We start from the raw sequence: 11,396 nt of genomic DNA, 5'->3' as shown, positions 1-11,396 counted from the left end.
TGCACAAAAACATTTTCAAATTGTACCAACAAGTTTTCTACGTAGCAACGTTTAAATTCTCATGATAAATTTGGTGTTTTTTGAGACGTCCGGCCTCATAAATACATTTAAAGGAATGGACTAGATTGGAGGTGAAGTACAAAAATGGAATTGGTGGTCATCTGCCATGGAAGCCCAGATGGTAAATAACTATCAAAACCGCTATCACTTGGCTCATTCAACAAAATCCAAATGAAGATTTGTTATCTTCACAATATGGCCATTGGCAGCAAGGCTTGTGTCTGATCAAGTTTGATGGGCAGCTATGATGAATGTTCGGATGCCATGGATCCATGAAGTGTCTGAACCGATCAATGAAAGCTGCAATGGATCAACAATATTAGCATCCCAGTAACAGTTATCCTAGCTATGAAACAATAACATGGACTGAAATGACGAAAGATCATGTCAGGAGGCGGAGAGCAAGATACATCAGTCAACATGCGTCGTCACCATCTAAGCTGAATTACAGTTCAGTAGTTTGTTCTCCAGTAACTGGCGCCTCCGGTGGCGAAAGTAGGCGAATTGAAGCAGTATCTAGTCAAGACATTAAGGTTCGACAGAAAATAGAAGACAACAGGACTCATCTTATCCAGGTTGACAATCACGAAGGGAAACAAAACAACTATGAGTTAACAAGGATACGCAAGTGTCAAGCAGCACACAACCTCCTGCATCCACCAGCCATGGCAGGTTTGCGCTGATCTTTGACCATGCCACGCTATCGACTAGTATGCTATTGAAAAGGTGATAAATGCCAAACCCAAAAATGAAAAGGCAGAGATTTAGATAAATATGATAGAATTCACCGGTGAGACCATACATTGCCAGCATGAAAGTTCAAAGATGACTTGAATCAACAAGACTGAAATCAAAGATGGTAGCAGGATGGGAAATTATATGCACCTTGCTACATATGTGATATTCCCAATCAAAGCGAAGACGAACATTAATGGATTAAGCCCCTGAATAGCATGGAAATATAAGTTGACATTTTGGGCTGGAGAAACATGTAAGAGATATATAGGCCGCATAATTATGCTGTCGAAAGTATGTCAGTATTTAACGAAGAACACTGAAGTTACAAAAGTCAATATGCTTTACCTCAACGTTGCCCCTCTTGATCTGCAAAATTGATAAACCACGAAAAATGATTCAGTTGTAGACATTTAGAAGACAAGCATTACTAGTTAAAATTTGATCTAGAGAAAGCAACAATACACCACAGAAAGTGCAAACATGCCAGGAAAATAAAAAGGTGGGGGGGGGGGGGGGGGCGATGTATTTCTGTCACAGTTCAACCATTTCTAACATATTTTATCTACTATTTCCTGTTAAATGATAATGACCTTCTGGCATTGGGTAGGAAAAAAAAAGAACACTGAATAGTGATAATACTGGTATATTTTGTTGGGAAGATCATCTCACATTTAGGAAAATTTGAGGAAGCCGTCCACCCATGTAAATAGCTGCCATCGACCAACCAAGGAACGTTCCAATTCCACTTCCCTCACTATAATTTTCATGTGACATTCTGCTACTCGCCTGAAGTCCGAAAAACAAGATAAGAAGATATCAAAAGAGACTACAAAGAACATATATTTTTAGAAAAATTATCTGTAATTAAGCAACACATGAAAGCCAGTGACCGACTCTAGAATTATGTTTTACTATCATACATATATACCATCCTCCATCTCACATGTCATCCTACATTTGGTGAATCATCTCTGATGCACTACAAGCATCTAGCTGGATGACTAACTCAGAAAAAGAAAGAGCAGGAAAAGGGGGATATTACATTGGAGAGACCAGTAACAGAAAGACATGAAATCATCATTTCTCCACAAAGATTGAAAATTTAATTCACCAGGATTACTTAAATGAAACTAAAATTTAATTTGGAATATACCTGCAAGATCTTCCGTCCTACTTGAATCACAAATCCTTGATGTTTATTTTCAAAGGCTCTGGCAAGCCTGTTGTTTGCTGATTGATGAAGATTAAGTGTTCCTAAGAGTGTGACTACAGACACCTGAAATAAAAAATAGTCCGTGATTATCATAGAAAGTCATTTTGTGTAGAGTTTTTCAGTAAACATGACTGCAAGATTGGTATATATACTAACCACACATAGCATGGTTTTGGTGTTCAAATTCGGTGCAGATTGTGTGGTTGCATCTCCACCAAGCAGTGGATCTTCAATCGAATTCCTCATCGAAAATGATGGAGAAGCCACTCTTTGTGCTAAAAAGGATCCTACTGCGGGAGTATGGCTGCTTGAAAGAGATCTTGCTGACCTGAAAGAAAATTACATTTGAGACAGAACCATATTGTATTGAGGTCCTGATTCATAAATCTAAGGCATAACAACAAATTCAAGAGTAGAAGTTTACATGTAGTATAGCTCTCTTCCAGGGGAACTTTTTTGAAAAAGTGTTGGAAAAGGAATCGGTGAACTCGAACCATTTGCGCCATCAGGAGAGGCAGTTTCATTTCTTTGTTTACCAGCATTGTTGACTTGTGCTCCAGCATCACTATTTCCTTGTCTAATTCTTCCAGCCTCTTCAGTCTGACTAGAGACGGTGGCCTGGATCACAGTGAAAAGCATTAGCAGTGTATTACATCTGCAAATACTAAACAAGAACCTGAACAGCGTATTAGAAACAGAAGTGCAAAGATTTATTAGCTACCTGCAGAGTCCATAAACAGCGTGTCTGTCATCAAATCTATTTGACATATATTTCCATTTATATTTAAGAAAACCAAATTAATGTACATCTTTTCCAATAGGACAGCCAAATTTATGTTTCAAAGAATTTCTTTATTAAACTAGACCTGGCATTCGTAAATTATAGAATAAAATGCAGCACAAACTCAAAAAATTCAGTCTTTCACTCGAGGCCAGGCTTTGTCTCACAATAGTTAACACAATTTTCTGCCTCCCAAACCCACCTTCATGACAGTTGGTTTCCTTTTGACTCTGTCCAAGAAATTTGATCGTTCACTCAATAAAATACGTCCTTAATAGTTGAAAATTGTTGTTTCATTATAAGAAGAGAATACATGTAGATAGAGATTCTTACCTTGATGCATCGTCTGTTACGTTTCAGTCGATGATAGATGTGACCATAGTAAATAGTTTGTGCTGTCAGAACTGAGGTAGTAATTGTATACAACTGCAAAACAACAAAGCCATGTAAACGAATCGTTCAAGGACAAGAAACTAGATCAAAAGGCAAGTTGGCCATGTAAGAAAGCTTTGGTCTTTTGCAGATATCATTACCACTGCCATGTAGTATTGGGTTGGAAGCTGCAAAATCAAGCACAAAACTTCAGTTAAACCATCAATGAATTCAAAGTGAACAGTTATGATATATAACCATTGTAGCTTTGTGCAGACTTAAACCTCATGATTTCACAAGCTAATAAATCCTAGAAATTCAAACAAGAAATGCATGTACAATCATCCAGCACAGCATCATTTGATGGGAGTAAATAACATAATAACAGGTTATTCGAAATTCCAGAAAGGAAAATGGATAGTCAAGACTAGCAATTAGCAGTACTAGAGATTAAAAAATAAGAAAAAAAGACCACTTACAGTAGCTGGTTCCAACATACAGCCAAAAACATTGAAAAGATCCCTAAAAATCAAAGCATTAGAAATTAATATATCATCTAAAGGTAAAAAACAAAAAAACAAGAATCTAGCAAGAGAACAGATATATCTCACCCTATAATCCATGTCAACAAGAAAGCAAGGGAAAGTCCTTCAGTGGATTTCTCCTTATAGTTTGTGATGATTTGAGGTATCTCAGCAACTCCCCAACTCAAAACACTAATCACACCTAAAGTTAAAGAAACCCCATCTTTCATACTGCAGAGACAATACTTCACGTAAATTCTAGCCCATTGTGAACAATACTGGGGGCACGTTGGCATGGTGCTTTTGAAAAGTTCCAGTATTGGTCCCTCTCAATCTACAAGAAACCAGAGTGAGAGAGAGAGAGAGAGAGCAATGAAGAGAAATATCAGAACCCAATTTATTGACAGATTTGAATGGTATATTTATAGAAAGAAGATCAAATTATACTATTTTTTTAAGAATCATTTATATGAAAAGGAAAACAAAATCATATACTAATCAAAATGCTTGTCTCGAATCAAAAGCATAATGAGACAAATCAAAATAGAAACCTGAGCTCTATACCTACCGTTATAACTTAACCATTGTCGAATAATACCACTCCACATTGTTCTATAATTAACTAATTCTAATTTAATTAAAAATTCTTTCTAAAAATCAATACTTTTCAAAACAAAACAAAAATCAATTCATTGAGAGAGAGAGAATCCCAGATGGTTGAAACATTTTACAGACTCTTCAGGGTTGTTAAAGAAAGGGAAGGTTCGGTTCCAATACCATGTCACAGCCATTAGGACTCAGAAACATGAAAAAAAAAGGATGCATGAACGAAAATGTCAAAGAGCCCATGTCATGAAAAGTTCCAAAAACTAGCATCACGTGACACAAAGAGATAAAAACTGCAGCAGAAATCGTCTTTCAAAATATTGTTTTTATTTAAAAATATATTAAAATATTTTTTATATTATTATATTAACACACTAAAAAATTATTAATTTGAAACTATCTATGAAACAGTGTTTAAGTGTTGCAGTTGTCCTGGGCTTGAAAAAGTAGGTTAACAGAAGCTTAAATTGAACTAATGTAAAACTGTGTAATATTTTTAATTCGATGATTATAAAAAAAACATAATTTCAGCTACATCATAATACTTTTTTATTAACTAAATATTTTCAACACCATGATAAGGGAAAAAAAGGCATACATAATCGTTACAGTATATACTTCTCGGAGAAAAAAAATATAATCTTGATAATAGTAAGGTGCATACAAAGACAAGGAAAACTACACGCATTGTCAGTCTTAAACAAACAAACAAAAAAGCATTTAATTATAGAAAATATCAAATAATTTCCATGATCTAAGAAAACAGAATCCTGGACTATCTTTTAGATCTGAAAATATTATTTAATCATGAAATAAAAAAGGAATGTATATATACGTTAACAAATTAATAAACTTACCGTCACCTGTCACCTGTCACCTGCCACAGCTACAGATGCAACACCAGAAATAGGTTCAGGGATTGTTGATTGGGTTAGGCGTGGTGAATGAGGGGGGAGGGAGGGAGGGAGGTTTCGAGAAAACCGAAAGGGAGCAGCAGGAGGAGGAGGAGCAGCAGCAGGAGGAGGAGGGTAGACGTGTAGTGTTATGCTTGAGTATGAGAAGAAAAAGAAAAGGTCTTTTAGGATTTCTATGGCCGATGTTGTTTGAGTGGCTGCTTACCTGGCTGCTACTACTTCTATTTTCCTTTGGGGTAATAATCTTATTTTTGTATTTAAATTATTAATCCTTTGTTGACCCTGAATTTTATAGAGAGTTTAGAGTATATATAATACTTAATTCCCTTCCCAATTTTTTTTCTTGGTGGGAAATTGGATGTTGAGATTTTTTTTATTAATTATTAGAATTAACCGAAAATAATCTCATCCGAATTTAGTTATTATATTATTTAAACTTCTAATTTGATTCGAAAACAATCTCAACAAAATATATCTGAATCAATGAATCACCGAATCAATCTGCTAAATTAGGCAAAGTTTTATAAGATTTCAAGCGTGTTCTGTTCTGTCTTCTGAAGGTGATAACAGCAGCTTGTTGGTGCCTCTGCCTAGCGCAGCTACTCCCATGCATGCAAAGGAGCCTTAGACATGAGTGGGCCTGGAAGCGGTCAATTTGGGGCCGTTTTCAGTCATAGTCAGTGACAGTAAAGGCTTTGTCTCTTAATGATTATTACTATATCATTCCCCGCTTTACACAGTACATCTAATTATTATTTTTAATGTAAACTAAATTATAAAAATTAAAAAAACTCGATCCACGACTTGAGTATGAAATCATAATAAATTTATAAAATATAAATTAAAAAAAATATATAGAATATTATTTCAATGAATGACATGTTTTTGAAATAAAGCTATGGTGATTTAGCCACTCTGTCAATTGAAAAAAGAAGAAGGGATTCAGTCACAACTCTCTACAGTACACTTGTTACCTTAAATGCAATGTTTTGCTTAACAAATCAGGAAACAAAAATTATGTCAGAATGCCTTCTTTTCGAAGAAAGGAAAAGAGTAAGATAATTTCTTTGAAAAGCACTTTACATATAAAGTGTTTGGCGTGCTTTTATGGAATCTTGCGTCAGTGGATGGGGTTGATGATAATCTGACAAACAGATCGAGCACTACCGCTGTCATGGCGCCGCGTGAGAAAGTAGAAAAGGCTGGATATTCTCCTCAATCATTGCTTCTTGTTTCAAAAAATCTCAGTCCATGCCAACTCGATTAGCCCCATGAAATGACTCATCGGGCGAATCAACTCGCCGGGTGAGTTGGGTTTATTAAATATGAAAAACACACGATCCTTTCAAAACAGTGATAATTAGCAGAATTTCCTGTTCTTTTACCTTAACTCTTAAGTTCAATTGCCGAAAACAAGGAATAGTTGACAATGACCATGTAAGAAAACTCCATCAGTCTAGCGATACAATCTTAAGACAACATGCTTCTAAAAGCAACACAAGTTGACTTAATTAAGCGGCATAATCTGGCGAAAAACATGCCAGATCTAGAGTGAAACAAGGTACATGCATGGTGATCCTGCTAGGAATGTTGTAGCAGCAGCAGCATTACTCTGTGTTACCTGACTCCATTGTCTGGAGCAGTAGTGGAGCTGTGACCACTGCCAGTGTAAGATCAGGGGGATTCTGATTCACCAGACCTCTTACGAATCTCCCTGTACTCTTGGCAATTAGCACACAGATGGCAGAAAAGGCTGGTAACAAAGTCACAGCATTGCACTTCCTGCACATATATAAATGGCTTTACCCTAAGCAGTTTATTATCATGTGCAGCTCGCAAGAAAGCAGTTAAAACACCGAAATGGCTTGCTTGTCTTCTTCTCTTGAAGTATGTGGCTCAACTGAACCACTGGTAAGTCTCAGATCACTGAAGAGTTAGCAAACAAATTTTATTGTTTGATGATTTTTTTTTAAGCAAAAGGGTCATCTTTTTTTGTTATGTGATTTCTTCTCAGTGAACATTACCGAGTGTTTTTGATTTTATAGGTGGGAAACAACTCAAACAAGGATCTAGACTTAGCTCAACTCGAGGACATAGAAATGGCATGCTTTGTTTTGTTAGTTCATTAAGTGTTTAGGTCAACTTTTCTGGGGTTTTGTTTGTTTTTGACAATTGCTTCGGGGATTTGCTATTCACTTGCCTTGTTAGTTTGCTTTACTGTGTTTTGTTACTTTAAGAGTGGAGCTTGAATTGGAATGAAAATCTTGACTAGAAAATATTCATTTCTGTTGGCTGTAAGTTAGTAGAAGTAATATAGCAAGAGAAAGAGAGATTATTGCCACCACTAGAAAATTGAAAAACGCCAACATAATATTTTGTCGGCGAGTAAGCACCTTTCCGTTGAAAACCTTTATCACCGATGGATCACCAACTGAAACACGTCGTCGGACAAAGTTTTGTTCAGAATTTCTAACTGTCGTTATTTTCACCGGTAATTGTTAATAATACCAACAAGATATTAGTGCCAAAAAAATAAAATGCATTGATCAGTTTCTGTCGGCCATTTTATCGGTAAATAAATTACTGATGAAATATTCCGTTGTCTATTCCATTAAAAAAAAAAAATTAATATTGCTGATGGGATCGTCAACGGAATATTGGCGACGAAATTTCCATCGGAGAGTAGCGGCAGTTTATTATCCGTCAACGTTTCCATTACTATTGCCAGTTTTCTGGTACCGTGCAGAGTTAATGGACAACATGGGAAAGGGTAAGCAAGGAGTTGTTTCTGTTTCAAATGAATCATTGAATCGGTGGACTACTGAATAAGTTAAGGTCTAGGTCGTCTAGTTCGATTATATACATCGCGATTATGACGTGGATTATCGAAAAGAACGAAGAAACCAGCTGTTTTGAAGCTTTTGGTCGCCTGGAGCAGGACATGGTGAACAATGCCTTGCATAAGTTTATGTAGAATTGCTCAAGCAACTTGGAAATTCTAGTGGTGGGAAGTTGGATTCTTTGACGATGACCATGAAAATGTAGTGACTTCACTCATATTCTAATAAGAGATAGCCGCTGTTGTGAACAACGCAAAGAATGTGTTCGGATTCTGCTGCTTCTGACAGCATTTTGTTGTAAACAGAAAATTGAAGCAGTTGCTGGAAGGTGTTCAATTGACAATGTCTATCAAAAAACCGGTGCCGCTCAGCTGGAGATACCAGTATCAGACAAGAGTGCTTGCGACAGTGATACTTTAACAGAAGACCAAGAATATATGAAGGAAATAAAGGAGCCGCGCGCATACCTTGACATGGTAAACTTTTTGCCCTCTGGAAATTAAGAATTCTTATTATGTTCAACAATTTGCTCTCTGCAACAATATATAACATGCACAAAAATAGAACCAACTGATTTTTTCCATCGGATCAGTGTTGTGATTTTGATCCAATTAGCAGGAATTTTGATAATTGAGTGATTAATGTTTTTTTAGTGTTGGATTGTTGTGCATATGATATAATTAGGCTTAAAATAATAAGTGATCCTAAACTGTCAGGTATGAATCTACTATAATTTGATGATGATATACTCTAGACAGTTTATATAAAAAGTTTAATAGATATATTTATAAACTAACAAGACAGGTCTAAGTCCAAAAAAAAATATAATCGTGTTAGACTAGAATAATGGCTCAAACTAATGTAGATAGAAGCTGAAAACACCATAAACACATAACATAGATATTTATTGAGGAAAAAAAACTATAGATATGAACCTTAAATTTACAAGTTTATTTTCTTTAAAAATAATACTTATAAAATCTGCTTTCTTGGTAGGTTTACAAGCCTTAAGAACCATGCATTTCAGAGGCTGTTTTAGTTTTTTAGGATAGGAAAGTAGATGCTTATTCTCAGTTCATTGCCAAATGCAACGAAACTATATGATACAAAATATATAGATGACTTGGTGTTCCATTTCGGAGGACTAGAAGACCGCCTGGGATCCTTTATGGATACTATATATCACTTGAGGGAGTTTCCAATGTCAATCACAAATCGGTATTTCACATCGTTCTTTATCAACCTCTCAAGTGCTTCATTCACAGACTGAATTGGTATGACTTCTACTTTGGGGTAGATTTTGTGAGTACCACAAAAGTCCAGCATTTCCTGTGTATGTTTTGTGCCTCCTGTTGCACTTCCAGAAATGGATATCATACCTGCCACAGTAAGGCAAAATGCAAACCCAGATTAATGAAATCAGGATTCTGACACTTAAACTGACATTTCCTTGCATTTTTTTCCTTGTATAAATCACTTTACCAAGAAGCAGCTTCAGAGGAGTGAGCTTCATTTCACTTGGAGCGCCCACCAGGACCAGGACTCCAGCGGTCTTCAGAGTTGTAATGTATGGATCAAATGGATGTTCACCTGATGCTGTGTCAATAATGAAGTCCAGGGATTTATCTAGAGCCTGAAAATAAGGATCATTAATCCACTAGCAAGTCGCAATCCCTGTAAGCTGCTAGAGAAATCTCATCGGACTGCGTACCTTCATTTGCTCCGTGTCCGACGAGACTACAAAGTTGTCTGCTCCAAGCAGATTCAAGGCTTCCTCCTTTTTCGATATGCTTGTGCTGAAAACTGTGACATTCATTCCAAAAACCTTCCCAAACTTCACAGCCATGTGACCAAGGCCGCCCAGTCCAATCACCCCGAGGGATTTTCCAGGTTGGTTCATCTTGTGACGAATCATGGGAGTGTAGACTGTGATGCCAGCGCACAGCAATGGTGCTGCTAAAGCTAGTGGATAACCGTCAGGTATTCTGTGGCAGTATCTGTTAAAGACAACAAGAAAGTTATTTTATGTATCTTGTGCTTCACACATTACGAATTCTAAAGTCCAAAGGCATGCACACCTTTCGTGAACAACAATAAAACTGGAGTACCCTCCTTTTGTGATGGTGCCATCGACATCAACACTGTTAAAGGTGGTAATAACCCCATTTGCACAATGCACTTCAAGCCCATCATTACAATACTCGCAATCCCTGCATGAATTGATAAATGTTCCCACTCCAACATGGTCGCCGATTTTGAAGCGTTGAACATCAGATCCAACCTCTTGAACAGTTCCAACTATCTCATGACTGAACAAAATAAAACATCATAAGCATGTCAATTGAAGGAGAATGAAACACAAGAAATTCCCCGTGATATTCCCTTAACATGTTCATCACTATCTTATTAAAACTCTATACCATATCAAAGAAATATCTCAATTCATAAACTTAATCTAGTAAGGCATTAAAATATAATTTATATTATTCATTAACGATCACGCACCCCGGCACTACTGGGTATAATGACTTTTTGAATTTGTTCCTGGTATAGAGAACATCAGCGTAGCAAATTCCACAGTGTGTTATTTTTACTGAAATGTCATCTTTCCCAACATCCCTGCAGAAGTTTTCACAGTCAATTAGTAGTTGAATATATGTGAATAACATCGAGGACTATGAGTTCTTTGATTGCCATTATCGTTATGATATTCATACCTTCTTTTAAATTTATACGGGGACAGAACTCCTGATTCATCCTTTGCAGCCCAGGCAAGGCAATTCTCGCTCTTATCTGAAGCCATCCTCTAGTTCTCTCAAAGCAATGAAGCAGAACTTCAACAATGAGCTGCATAGAATTTACTCACGTTAATTCAGATTCAGTGAAAGAATCAGCAATTGGAAAGTTCACCGAGAAATACAAAGAGAAATCTAGGAGATTGGACCAGTAAAATGCTCTAGAGCTAGGATAAATGCTCAGCGTAGAGCAGGAAGAGAAGGGATAAGCAGCAGCTGTGGATAGGGCCTTGCATATAACAATGTATATATATAGTGATTCCAGGAGGCTTCTATGGGGGATCAAGATTGGAAATAAAATAAATGGGGTCACAGTCTTGGATCATAAACGTCACGAAAGACTTCATATTAAGGCAAGAAAGTTTGTAATGAAGTCGGAAAAAAAGTTGGGTAAATCGTGAGTGGCTACAGCATTCTTTTCCCGGAACAGAACAACTGATGACATATGTGGTGATGTATCAGCCATCATGTGACGCAATATCTGATCTCATGTTGGTCCTAACTTCCACCAGTTGTTAATTAATTGGTGAGATTACTGTAGTAAACACGTTCA

General features: G+C 36.6%; 2 protein-coding genes and 1 long non-coding RNA gene across 6 annotated transcripts; 1 reads left to right on the top strand and 2 right to left on the bottom strand.

Annotated features, from left to right (window-relative positions):
• Positions 1 to 5,345, bottom strand: LOC7455877 (uncharacterized). Of its 2 annotated transcripts, none has more exons than XM_024587607.2 (14): positions 5,152 to 5,345; positions 3,776 to 4,022; positions 3,644 to 3,686; positions 3,326 to 3,352; positions 3,126 to 3,218; positions 2,436 to 2,629; positions 2,168 to 2,339; positions 1,952 to 2,074; positions 1,468 to 1,584; positions 1,144 to 1,164; positions 946 to 1,004; positions 685 to 775; positions 471 to 576; positions 1 to 360 (listed from the first exon to the last, which is right to left on the bottom strand). In XM_024587607.2, exons 2-13 carry the CDS (start codon positions 3,982 to 3,984, stop codon positions 496 to 498), a joined length of 1,230 nt encoding a protein of 409 aa, XP_024443375.2. In that variant the 5' UTR covers positions 3,985 to 4,022; positions 5,152 to 5,345; the 3' UTR covers positions 1 to 360; positions 471 to 495. The 2 variants fall into 2 exon arrangements, with proteins under 2 accessions (XP_024443375.2, XP_024443376.2); XM_024587608.2 differs by lacking the exon at positions 5,152 to 5,345 and adding an exon at positions 4,257 to 4,459.
• An 888-nt stretch (positions 5,346 to 6,233) lies between these two features.
• On the top strand, positions 6,234 to 7,746 carry LOC112326046 (uncharacterized). The gene is made up of 2 exons (XR_002979798.1): positions 6,234 to 7,119; positions 7,254 to 7,746. It is a non-coding gene; the product is annotated as an uncharacterized LOC112326046 (long non-coding RNA).
• Positions 7,747 to 8,934: 1,188 nt separating this feature from the next.
• On the bottom strand, positions 8,935 to 11,147 carry LOC7453739 (probable cinnamyl alcohol dehydrogenase 1). Of its 3 annotated transcripts, none has more exons than XM_024593275.2 (7): positions 10,993 to 11,147; positions 10,766 to 10,895; positions 10,554 to 10,667; positions 10,127 to 10,357; positions 9,760 to 10,045; positions 9,531 to 9,681; positions 8,935 to 9,427 (listed from the first exon to the last, which is right to left on the bottom strand). In XM_024593275.2, the coding sequence occupies exons 2-7, from the start codon at positions 10,849 to 10,851 to the stop codon at positions 9,231 to 9,233; spliced, it is 1,065 nt and encodes a 354-aa protein (XP_024449043.2). In that variant the 5' UTR covers positions 10,852 to 10,895; positions 10,993 to 11,147; the 3' UTR covers positions 8,935 to 9,230. The 3 variants fall into 3 exon arrangements, with proteins under 3 accessions (XP_024449043.2, XP_052303866.1, XP_002322570.4); XM_052447906.1 differs by having other exon boundaries at positions 10,969 to 11,140; XM_002322534.4 differs by having other exon boundaries at positions 10,766 to 11,139.
• Positions 11,148 to 11,396: the final 249 nt, after the last annotated feature.

The sequence above is a fragment of the Populus trichocarpa genome, chromosome 16 (genome assembly GCF_000002775.5).
Source record: "Populus trichocarpa isolate Nisqually-1 chromosome 16, P.trichocarpa_v4.1, whole genome shotgun sequence".
NCBI classification, from domain to species: domain Eukaryota; kingdom Viridiplantae; phylum Streptophyta; class Magnoliopsida; order Malpighiales; family Salicaceae; genus Populus; species Populus trichocarpa.
The sequence above is the reverse complement of the archived record's forward strand: the minus strand, read 5'-3'. Positions and strand labels throughout refer to the sequence as shown.